Below are 12,308 nucleotides of genomic sequence, written 5' to 3'. Positions count from 1 at the left end.
CTAGGAGGGGGCAAAGTGGGACACCTCTTGTGAAAATCCCTTGATCAGCCTGTCTTTACTTACCATTGATGTTCTGTGCCCGGTGGCTGAAGGCAGAAGCAAGGGGCTATTTTACTGGTGCAGAAAGCCCAAGCTAGAGCTATTCTGAGAACTGGAGCTACCTGAGTCACTGTGCAGCTGTCCCTTTTCAGACAGCAGTCTGGACAGAAAGCTGCCCTTGCGACTGCCCGAGCAAGATCTGTCCGTCCAGACCCCACCCTCTCGCACGCTGCCATTGCTGGCTCTGCAGTGACTGTGCAAATCTGTGAGAAGCTCCCCTGAGGGTTGCAAATCCTGGGACTGCTCCCAGGTTTTGATGGCATGGGATGGGCAATGCCTAGGAGGCGTCGCTGTACCTACCCAGGACTGGGACATTGTGCGCTGCAGGCCAAAGGAGGAATGGCCTGGTAGCTGTCCCGGGTTCTGATTTCTAGCACTGTCGTCCCAAGGACACGGGCTGTGGGAATGGAGCTGTCCGCTGTGCTGATCCTTCTCAGCCCAGTCATTTTTACTACCGCAAGGGTCTACCTCAAGTGGCCTGGGCTCTGGGATCTGCCACAAGGTTTTAGACTTCGGCACATTGACTTGGATGACTTGTTTCTGGTTGTTGGCTTGAACTAGAGAGATTCTTTCAGGCAAGGGGGAGCAAATCATGCACTGCTGGGACACTGAATATTTTCGTAAATGAAATGGAGGGTCCCTTTCATCTTCAATGCCCTCATTGCCAGGCTCCTCATAAAGTGCCCTCCTGACTTTCCTGATTCCCAGATGGAATATTTCTAGTACATTAAGGAACAAAGAGATGGCTGCGATGCTGTGCATGAAGAGCATGAAAATGGTCTTCTCTGTGGGCCTGGATACAAAGCAATCCACTGCATTGGGGCATGGAGGTTGGGTGCATTTGTAGAGGGAGTGCATTTGAAACCCATAGAGAATATACTGGCCTATCATAAACCCTACTTCCAGCACAGATCTGGTTAAGATGTGTAAGACATAAGTACGCAGCAGACATCCTTTCAGAGGGACTTTATGGACCCTCTTCTGCTCCTGTAACCGCCTCAGCTCTCTGTCTATCCTCTGCTGCTCCTCCAGCTCAAGCCCTGGATTCTGCATGTGGGTTCTAAGGTGTGACACTTTCCTCAGCCTCTCCTTTTCAAAGGCCCTGAGTCTATAAAGGGCATGGCCCATGTACACCAGAGAGGGGGAAGACACGAAGATGATCTGTAAAACCCAGAATCTGATCAAAGAGATAGGGAAAGCACCATCATAGCAGATATTGTTGCAACCGGGCTGCTGGGTGTTGCAGGCAAATGCCGACTGTTCATCATCCCAAACATCTTCAGCAGCCACACCAAGTACCAGCATTCGGAAAATGAAGAGGATGGTCAGCCAGATTTTCCCCACAATAGTTGAGTGGGAGTGAACTTCCTCTAGAATATCACCCAATAAGTTCCAATCCCCCATGGTAAGAGATTATTGCCTGAAATATAAAGAGACCACTGAGGTTAATAGCACCCATGGATGGGATGTATAAAGACTCCAGTTCATCAAAACAGCAAGTTCTTTTTTCATGTCAGTAAAACTATGAAAGGTTTTCCAGCCCCAATATTTACGGACCATGCTTGATGAAACAGGATGGTCCTAAGGAATATCAGATTTTGAAAAAAACCACTAAAGATCCTCCACAATCTGATCCAATATCCTTCCTATCTTCTCTCTGACACAAAATTGACTGTCATTCTAACATATTCATTGGCCCTCATATTTGTACAATGCCATCTATTCCACAATTTTGCTTATTTTTTCTACCAATCTGAGATGCCCATTTACCATACATCCTACATGATCTTAAATAAGTCTTACTGAGGCACTGTACCTAAAATGAGTTGTGTGATGGTTGTAGCATTTTGGTTTTTGCACACAGAAGGTATCAATAAATAATAATAGGTTGAATTGTCTTTTCATTTTAAAACTTGGTTCCTCTCACTAGAATAATCATCAGCAGAAAAACAAAGGTCCTCATTATATATTATCCATGGCTACCACTGCAAGACTAACAGTAAGGAAAACAGAAATCAGCCAAATAAGCCCTCAGAAACTGGCACAGAACAGCAGCAAATATTAAGAAGACACAGAAACAGTACCAGCAGTAAGCCATGCGATTGCATGTTTTCATGGAAGCTTTGCTAATTTAGAGGAAAAGTGAATATAAATTGCTTCTCTAACAAGCTTCAGATCTGGAAGAGAATCAAGGAATAGCTAACATGAATAGATTATTTAGTTTACCCTATGCATGAAAAATAGTAATGTTTTTCAAGGTTCATTGAGGTTAAGATGCTTGATAGGTTAAGCCCTCTAAGATGTGGAAGACTTCCAAATATGAAATACATGGAGGAAAACCAGGAAAGTATTATTAGGTCAAAACAAATAATGAAACAACTTTCTCCTTCCATAATTCATTCCTTCAATATTAAAATCTTACTAGCACCTACTAGATGCCAGGAAATTAAACAGTGAACAAGATATGCCTGGCCCAGCCCTCACAGTACTTATATCAACTCAGAAATACAGGAGAAAAAACATAAAATTGTTATATTTTCCCTACTTATCTCCAAACACAAATAAATTCCAGATGGAATAAAGTATTGAATCTAAGAAATGCAAACTGTGAAAGTATTAAAATAAAATGTAATATATATATATATATATATATGTTTTACAATCTTGAAGTAGAGGAAGGCTTTTTAAGCACACCACTAGCAGAAATTACAACTGAAAAAAATATATAGATTTTACCTAACAAAACTGAAGGGCAGAAGTGGAGGTGTCCATGAAAAAGAATGAAATCTTACCCTTTGTGACAGCATGGATGGACCTAGAGGATATTATGCTAAGTACAGTAAGTCAGACAGAGAAAGACAAGTACCATATGATTTCACTTATATGCAGAATCTAAAGAACAAAATCAACAAAGAAAACAGACACAGACTCAGATACAGAAAACAAACAGACGGCTGCCAGAGGGGAGGGGGCTTGGGAGACTGGATGGAAATGGTGAAGGGATTGAGAAGCACAGATTGACAGCTACAAAATAGTCATGGGATGTAAAGTGCAGCATTTGAAAGGGGTATTAATGATTCTTTTATATTTTATTCTATATACTTGTAAATTGTTTAAAATTCAAAAATTAAGAACGTAGTCATATGTAGTATCCCCAAATAAAATTTGATTTAAAAATTTTGGACTTTTAAAATACTGAACTGAAGCAACATGAACTGAAGCTCACGAACTGAAGCAACAATTTACTAAGTCCTATCCTTTCTTATCGAGTTCAGTTCATTTCCCATAATCATTCATTTAAAATTTTCTGGCCATTATTCTTTATTAAAAATAATACCTTTAACACTTACAAAAACCTAGAGCTTCTATTTTATATAAAAACCCTAATGTGGAAAAGCTAACTCATTTCATTAACTTATTCTCTGCTTGACAATCCTAAACTATTTAATGCTTCTTTTTGCCACTATGTCCTTAAAAATTGGAAATTATTACTTTTAAATAGCAAGTAAAAGAAAACTAGGCCAGCATGACAAACAGAAATATAATCATACATGCTGTCATGTAAAAGCCAGATCCTTTAGACAAATATTCTTATTTCCTAAACATAACAAGACGACAGGTCCTAGAAATAATGTTGAATTTTCTTCCATTATCCAATACTAATTTAGCATCTCCTCTGTAAAAAGCTGGTGCATCTTTCCTAAATTTTATTTCAGACCTTATCTTTCTGTCCCCACAGGAATTTCCTATATTTCTCATAAACATGAAAATCCACATATTGACCACTTACCTTATAAGGTGGACAAAAAAATAACGACTGGGCTCAAAGAACCTTAAAGTTGGACCACGTGTGGCTGATGAGTGACCAGCTGCTGCTGGTTGTGGCTATAAAGGTCTGATCAGCTGGCCGCCCAGTTGGGCCCGATCCAGAATGAGCACAGTAATTTGGATCAATAGGGTCTAACCTCGTCCTCTCCTGAGGTCAAAACGTCCTCTGGTGCTTTGCAGTTCTCTTGTAATATGTTTTCTAATTGACACCAGGCCAGAGCCACTCCTGGTGTATCATGTTGGAAATGCAAAGTGAAACAAATGAGTTTTCCTTTTTCGTTTGTGAATGATTACAGTGACTGGAGTGAGTGCATTTCTTTCCGTGGATTAATTGCTCTGGGAATCGATGTCACGGATCAATGGGTCGTGTCTGATTTCATCAGTGGCTGCCGAGGGTGAGTGTAGCTTCATCAAATGTGAACCCCTAATAAGGAAGTGACAGGCCCACAGTGTTCCCGCAGATCATGCCCCGGGAAAGAAGAAACATCCCAGGAGGAGGGGACGCATGTTCAGGCCACGAGGGGCTGTGTCTGTCTGTGGGGCATGTGCTCCAGCAAGAAGTCTATGAGGGAGAAAAAGGGGCATCTGTAATATTTTAAACAAAAATAAAATTTAAAAAAAAAGAGAGAGAGAAGCCTCTGAGGCTGGGACAGCTCAGGAGAATTTTTTTCTTTTTCAGTAGAGAATCTGAAAACGACGGAGGCACAGAGTAGGTGACTCCCCGTAACCTCACAGTGACCGTGGGAAACGCGCCGACGAGGTCAGCAGCCCCGCGCTGCCCCGCTGCCGGCAAAGAGGCGCCGCCCGTCCCGCCCGGGGCCCGGCCCTCCCGGGCTCGGCCCTCCCGGGCTCGGCCCTCCCGGGCTCGGCTCTCCCGGGGCCCGGCTCTCCCGGGCTCGGCTCTCCCGGGCTCGGCTCTCCCGGGCCCGGCTCTCCGGGGCTCGGCTCTCCCGGGCTCGGCTCTCCGGGGCTCAGCCCTCCCGGGCCCGGCTCTCCGCGGGCCGCCCGCCCGCCGGGAGTCTCGCCGAATCCAGGACGGACGCTGCGCCCTCGCGCAGAGAAGGGAGCGGGAACCTCAGGATAAACGCCCCGCAGAGAAAGGCCGAGGAAAGATGCTCGCGGGGCAGTCGCTAGCTGCTGCCTCGGTGCTCGTCAGTGGTACCGACTCGTAGCACGGTACCGGCCGGTAGCACGGTACCAGCCGGTAGCACGGTACCAACCGGTAGCACGGTACCAACTCGTAGCACGGTACCAGCCGGTAGCACGGTACCAGCCGGTAGCACGGTACCAACTCGTAGCACGGTACCAACCGGTAGCACGGTACCGACTCGTAGCACGGTACCAACAACTCGTAGCACGGTACCGACTGGTAGCTCGGTACCGACTCGTAGCACGGTACCAACAACTCGTAGCACGGTACCGACTGGTAGCACGGTACCGACTGGCAGCTCGGCACCAGCCGGCAGCTCGGCACCAGCCGGAGCGCGCCGCCCCACTCGCCGCCCGCGGGCGGACCGAGAGCCAGCCCAGGACCCGGCAGAGGCGCAGCACCGCAGAAGGGGAAGCTCGTTTGGTCAAGTCCCTCATCTCATCCGCTGAGGAGGCTCAGGGGGACCCACCGCGGGAAAAGAGGGGCTCCCAGGAGACAGGCCGTCATGGCTCCCACACATTGTCTGCTCGAGAAGCTCATTTCGCAGCAAAGGGAGTTAGTTCCGCGGGGGCCGCGCCCGCGCCCTTCACAGCCGCCCGCGGCGCGCGAGCGAGGAACCCAGGGCTTCACCTGAGGAAGCAGCGTGGGTAACAGAACCTGACCAGACACTGTTACGAAAGAAAATTTTTAGGTCAATCTCATTCTCAAAAAAAATTAAATTAAATTAAAAAGTTGCAGAATATGCTAAACAAAACATTAGAAACCAAATCTAACATTCTGTAGAGGATATAATACATTCATGTTAGGTTTATTCTGAACTTACAAGGTTTAATATTAAAAAATCAATGTGATATGTACCACATTCACAAAATAAAGGGAGAAAATATTGATGAAAATAAATATCCATTCAACTTTTTAAAAAGTTCTTAGAAAACTAGGACTAGAGGAAAACTTCCTTAATCTAATACAGGGTCCATTTTAAAAGATTTCACAGGAAACCTCATAATGATAAAATACTGAGTTTTCTCTGTAAGACCAGGACTAAGAAAGAATGTTTACTGTTATCAATTCTAATCATATTTGTGCTGTCTTAGCCAGTGCAAAAAGAAAAAAAAATGTAAAAAATGTTTAAAGATTATAGGGAAAGAAATAAAATTATAGAGGAGAAACAAGATGGCGGCGCAGGTAACAGCTGCACCCGCGGCCTCCCGCAGCCACATCAAAATCACAACTAAAACGCAGAACCACCTTCACTCAGAGCCTCCTGAGATCCGGCTGCACAGAAGCCCCACAACCAGGGAGCTGAAGAAGCACCGAGGGGGGGGGGGGGGGGGACGCGGGCGGGTCGGGGCTGAATCGGAGACTCCCCGAGGGCCCACACCCTGGGCCGCAGTTGAAACCCAGGAGGGAATCTCGGCGGCGGAGGTTTCCTGGAGGAGGGAGGGGGTCCCAGACCCACAGCAGGACCTCAGCCCAGGGCTCTAGGTCTGGAAGAGACGTCCCCCCAACTCCAGGCTGTGAAACCAGCAGGGACTGTCCCTGAGGGTCGCGGAGGCTGCGGGAGCCCCAGCAGCTCCTCTAAAGGGCCGCGCACGGACTCACTCGGCCACTCCCTCTGAGCCCAGCGCCGGGCAGCAGCCGGAAAGGACCTGGGACACTCGGGGAGGAACTAACCTGCCTGAGATCCGGGCGAGAGGCGGAGAGGCGGCTTCCTCCCAGGCAGAAGGGCTGGCGGAGGCCATGGCTCCTTCAGCGAGTCCTCTCCGCTCACAGCCGGCAGGCAGGCGCCATATTTGAATCGCCAGCACCTGACCCACACCTTTGGCCCCGCCCCGTGATTCCCGGAGGCCCCGCCCCTCCCCACCTGCAGCTCATCCAGGCCATTTCCAGGGGCTTTTCTGTGCAAGTGGCCTCTCCAGCCTCATGCTTAGGACTTTCCTAAAACTTACCTCTCAAACAAGGAGCAGCGGGCCCCATATGGCTTGATAAGTGGCCCCAGGCCTGGCACTAGCGGCAGCCTGCATTGGCTCATAGCTTGGCCTCTCCTGGACACCTCCAAACCCAGCACAAGTAGCAGCCAACTACGGTTTGCTGTGTAGCTAATGCTGGGTGGCCCTGAGCAAGGGACTGGCACAGGCTGACTTTGCACCTCCCGGGAGGCCCCAGAGACAGTGCACCTGGTGGTCAGACTCAACCACGCTGGATTACAACCCTACCACATCCACGAGTGACACTCAAGGGGCCCACTTGGTGAACACCAAAGCTCCACTGAAGTAAATCCTGATCCAAAAGGGTGTCTCCAGCACAGCAGCTCTTTGGCTATAGTTGCAGCTGGTCCTCATAGCTGATTGGCATGGGGGTCAGTTCCTCCCAGGGATGCCAACAGCAACCAAGGTTCAACTACAACAGGACAGTGCACACAGCTCACACAGGGGAGAACCTAGAAGGCCCAGATCAGGTGACTCGGGAGGCTGAGCCACTGAACCCTACAGACACCTACTACACAAAGCCACTCTACAAATTCCAGAAGACATAGCAGCTCTACCTAATACATAGAAACAAACACCAGGAAGCAGCCAAAATGTGGAGGCAAACATGTCACAAAGGAAAGAACAGAAGAAATCTCTAGAAGAGGAACTAAATGAAATAGATCCAAACAAGCTAACAGATACAGAATTCAGAATAATGGTTTTAAGGATGTTTAAGCAGACTGTTAGGGAAATAACTGAGAAAATCGATAACATAATAAAGTACCAATTTGAAATGAAGGCTACAGGAACTGAAATGAAGAATAATTTACATGGAATCAACAGTAGAGGACACTGAGGATCAAATCAGCAATTTGGAACATGAGGAAACAAAAAACACCCAACCAGAAGAGCAAAAAGAGAAAAGAATCCAGAAATATGAAGATCGTATAAGGAGCCTCTGGGACAACTTCAAGAGGCCCAACATTCGTATTATTAGGGTGCCAGAAGGGGAGGAAAGAGATCAAGGAATTGAAAACCTATTTGAAAAAATAATTACAGAAAACTTCCCCTACCTGGGGAAAGAAATCGACTTACAAGTCCAGGAAGCACAGAGAGTCCCAAACAAGAGGAACCCAAAGAGGCCCACAGCAAGACACATCATCATTAAAATGCCAAAGGTTAAAGACAAAGAGAGAATCTTAAAAGCAGCAAGAGAAAAGCAGTTAGTTACCTACAAGGGGGCACCCATACAACTGTCAGCTGATTTCTCAACAGAAACTTTGCAGGCCAGAAGGGAGTGGCAAGAAATATTCAAAGTGATGAAAAACATGGAACTACAACCAAGATTGCTCTACCCAGCAAAGCTATCATTTAGAATTGAAAGTCAGATAAAGAGCTTCTCAGACAAGGAAAAACTAAAGGAGTTCATCACCACCAGACCAGCACTACAGGAAAAGTTGAAGTGTCTTCTTTAAGAAGAAGCTAATGAACAAAAGAATCTGATGAACTAAATAAATCCAGAGACATTGGCGCATGCAACAGATGATCATATTTCAGAGGAAAGAGGGAAGGGTGGTGGAGGGTGGGAAGAGATTAACCAAAGAAGTTATATACATAACCCATGGACACAGTTAATAATGGGGTGAAGGCCTGGGAAGGGGGTGGAAGTGGAGGGGATCAGTTGGAGGGGGGGGGGAATGGGATACCTGTAACACTCTCAACAATAAAGATAAATTGGAAAAGTAAAAAAAATAATAATAAAATAAAAAGAAATAAAATTATAATTTTGTACAAAAAACTTGTTTAAATCTACAGATAAATTTTTAGTACATATGATATAGTTCAGCAAGTTTCTAAAGTCAATGGTATTTTTGCATCCCAAACAGAAAATGAAATCATTTACTATAGAATCAAATACTATCAAATACCTAAGATAAATCTAATGAAAAATATGCAAGACACACACCACCATTACTGAAATAATTTTAAGTAAGTGGTAGGATATCCCATGCTCAGGGATTGAAAATTTCATCTTTGAAAAGATATCAATTGTCCCCAAATTAATTGATCCATAGATCCAACATCAGCTCAGTCAAAAACCCCAATAGGTTTTCTGTGGAACTTAATAAGCTGATACTAAAATGTATGTGGAAATGCCAAGGGCCAAATATACCCATGAGCAGTGAAGAAGGAAAACAAAGTGATAAAACCTGTCTACTGGATATCAAGATTTACATAAAGCTATAGAAACTACGAGAGTGGTAATGTGGATGGTGCATGATTAGACAAACAGGCCAATAAACAATAGATTCCAGAAAGAAACCTACACATATATGGTCACCCGATGTGTTGGCAAGGTGGCACTGAAGAGCAGTGGGGCAGGGACAGCATTTACAACAAATGAGACTTGGTCAAATTGGATTTTTTAAAAACTGAAATTAAATTTATCCCCTACCTCACACTCAACAAAAAACCCAATTCCTAGTGAATTCTAGATGTACATATACAAAGTAAAACAATAAAAGTTTCAGACAGTAACATAAGAAAATAGCTTTATCATCTTGGAGTTGGGAAAGATATCTTCAACAGGTACTACCATAAAAAAATAGCATGGTAAATTAAATCTTCATTAAAATGAAAAATGTCTGTTCATCGAAAGGTTTATTTAACAGTGAAAGGCAAACCACAGACTGGGAGAAGGTATTTCCACCTACAGAACCAACAAAAGGCTCATATCCAGATTACATAAATAATTCCTACAAATTAATAAGAAAAGTAGTTCAGAGGCATTATTTAAGAAGGATATTCAAAATGGCCAACAAACATTCAGGAAGTATCACCACACTGCCTCCAGAGTGGCTAAGATTAAAGACTGACAGTGTTAAGTGTGAGAGAGCATATGAAGAAACTGGAACTCACATAGACTACTGGTGGGAGTGGAAATTGAGAAAAGCACTGGGGAAGACTGTTTGGCAGTATTTACCCAAACTTCACATATGTATGCTCTTCTAGGTATATATCCAACAAAAATGTGTACAGCAAAAAACATAAAAGAATGTTCAGACCAGCACTATGTAAATAACTTCAAACTAGAAACAACCTAAATGGATGAAAGTCACAAACATAATGCTGAGGAGTCAGAATATATGTGACGTGACGTATGATTCCATTTGAAAGCTCAAAAACAGGCAAAACTAACCTGTTGACGTCAGCAATAGTGTTTGCCTCTAAGAGGAGTAAGGTTTGTGACTAGGAATTGGATGGCTGGGCTCTCTGGGAGCTGGCAACGTTCTCATTCTTGACCTGGATGGTGTTATACAAGTGCTCACTTTGTAAAATTTACTGAACTATTTCTTTTGTGCACTTTTCTGAGTGACATACTTCATTTTTATAAGTTCGACATTTTCATATCTATCCCTTCATTCTAACAAGGCAAGAACTTTTTCATGTTGATATTGTCTAAAATTCTTATTATGAATACTTTTATCTTTCTCCTCCTATACACTTTATCAAAATATCTGACCACTCCCCTAGTTCTTGTACCATCTCCTAGACTTGCTTTTTGTTAAGTATTTTCTCCAAAAATGTTTACAACATAGATCTGAGTGGTAAATCTTAATGTTTTTAGGCCCTCATATTTGAATAACAATTTAAATGGATGTTAAAATTTTAGGCCCAGTGCTTCAAAAGTATTTTCTTATAACTAGCATTGCTCTTGAAAAGATTGAGGTCAATCTAATTCTTGGTCCTTTATATAATGATTTACTGTCTAAGAAAGCTTTTAGATTTTTCTCAATATCTTTGATACTCAATTTTTAAAAATGTTTTAATATTTTAAAAAATTTAGAGAGAGGAAGTGAGAAACATTGATGAGAGCGAAATATCAATCAGCTGCCTCCCGCATGCCCCCCACTGGGTATTGAGCCCACAACCCAGGCATGTGCCCTGACAGGGAACCAAATTGGCAAACCTTCCATGCACAGGATGACGCCAAACCAACCTAGCCACACCTGCCAGGGTATCTTAATTTTTTTTAAGATTTTTTAAATTGATTCTAGAGAAAGGAATGAATTTTGATGTGAGAAACATCAATCAGTTGCCTCCCACATGCACCCCAACTGGGGATCGAACCCCACAACCTGGGTATGTGCACCTTTCGGTGTACAGGATGACACTCCAACTAAAGGAGCCACACCAGCCAGGGTGAAACTCATAATTTCAGTATGTGTCTAAATGTGGGTACTTCCTTCTCTGTCTCATTTGGCACTCTGGCCCTTCAATCTTTAATTTTTCCTCTTCTGGTCTTTTGTTACCTGAATTTTGGCATATCTTGTGTCCTTCACCTCACTTAAATCTGCATTCATATTTACTATTTGGTATCTTTTTTTTTGCTTCTAGGAGTTTGTCAATCTGATTTTCCAACTCACTAATTCATTCTTCAGCTATATCTATTCTATGTTTACTCCATTTTATTGTTCTTTATTTTAAATATTAATGTTTTTATATATTTATACTTAGTTTATTTCTTATTCTTATAGCACATTACCAAAATCTTTTTTTTTTTTTTTAAATGTTTATTGGCTTTATTTTTAATTTCTGGTGGTCTTGTTTTCCTTTGAACCAGTGGCATCTTTTAGTTACCTCTCTACTTTGGCTTGTGAACTCATTTACCCTGGTGGTATGGGCTCTTCTGAGTGATGGTGCCGCTGGGGAAGAGCTGAGGGGCAGGCCTCTAGGCTATGCTGGAGGTTCAGGGAGGGAGTAAGAAAAGCAACAGGGCAAGCACTACAAAAACCAGTTCATCCTTTCAGCTTGTTATCTACTAAGCAGTCCTCAGATTAGGGCTTTCCTTTTAGACACCATCGGAGAAATGGCAATTTCCTAAGGTACTTTGAGAATCTTGGGTCTAGATATTAACCCACTAATCCTATGAATCTGGAGAGGAAGAGCGAACAAATAATGCAGCTGGTCAATCCTTACCCGCTTTCCCCAAGTCTTGAACCCAAAGAGCTTCTGTGCTGCCCTGATTTTATCTGTGAGGACACCTGCAGCAGAAGTCTGCTTCACTGTGCTAGTACCTGCTGTGAGAAAGCAGGCAAAGCCAACTGGTTTCCTCTAATGAATCCACTCATAGACATTCAGCCATTCACACCACCACCAAGAACCACTTCACTATAGACTCCCATGTCCCCTGGGAGTTCTAACTTTTTTTCTTTTAGTTATCTAAACACACTAAAAAACCCACAACATTCTAATAAAAA

The 12,308-nt window shown here is 43.8% G+C and overlaps 1 protein-coding gene across 1 annotated transcript; it reads right to left on the bottom strand.

Moving 5' to 3' along the window:
- On the bottom strand, positions 1-1,503 carry GJA10 (gap junction protein alpha 10). The gene is given in 1 exon segment (XM_016208117.2): positions 1-1,503. A coding segment is annotated over 1 exon segment (1,503 nt).
- Between the last annotated feature and the right edge of the window lie 10,805 nt (positions 1,504-12,308).

The sequence above is a fragment of the Miniopterus natalensis genome, chromosome 5 (genome assembly GCF_054644295.1).
Source record: "Miniopterus natalensis isolate mMinNat1 chromosome 5, mMinNat1.hap1, whole genome shotgun sequence".
Classification (NCBI taxonomy): Eukaryota; Metazoa; Chordata; class Mammalia; order Chiroptera; family Miniopteridae; genus Miniopterus; species Miniopterus natalensis.
The sequence above is the reverse complement of the archived record's forward strand: the minus strand, read 5'-3'. Positions and strand labels throughout refer to the sequence as shown.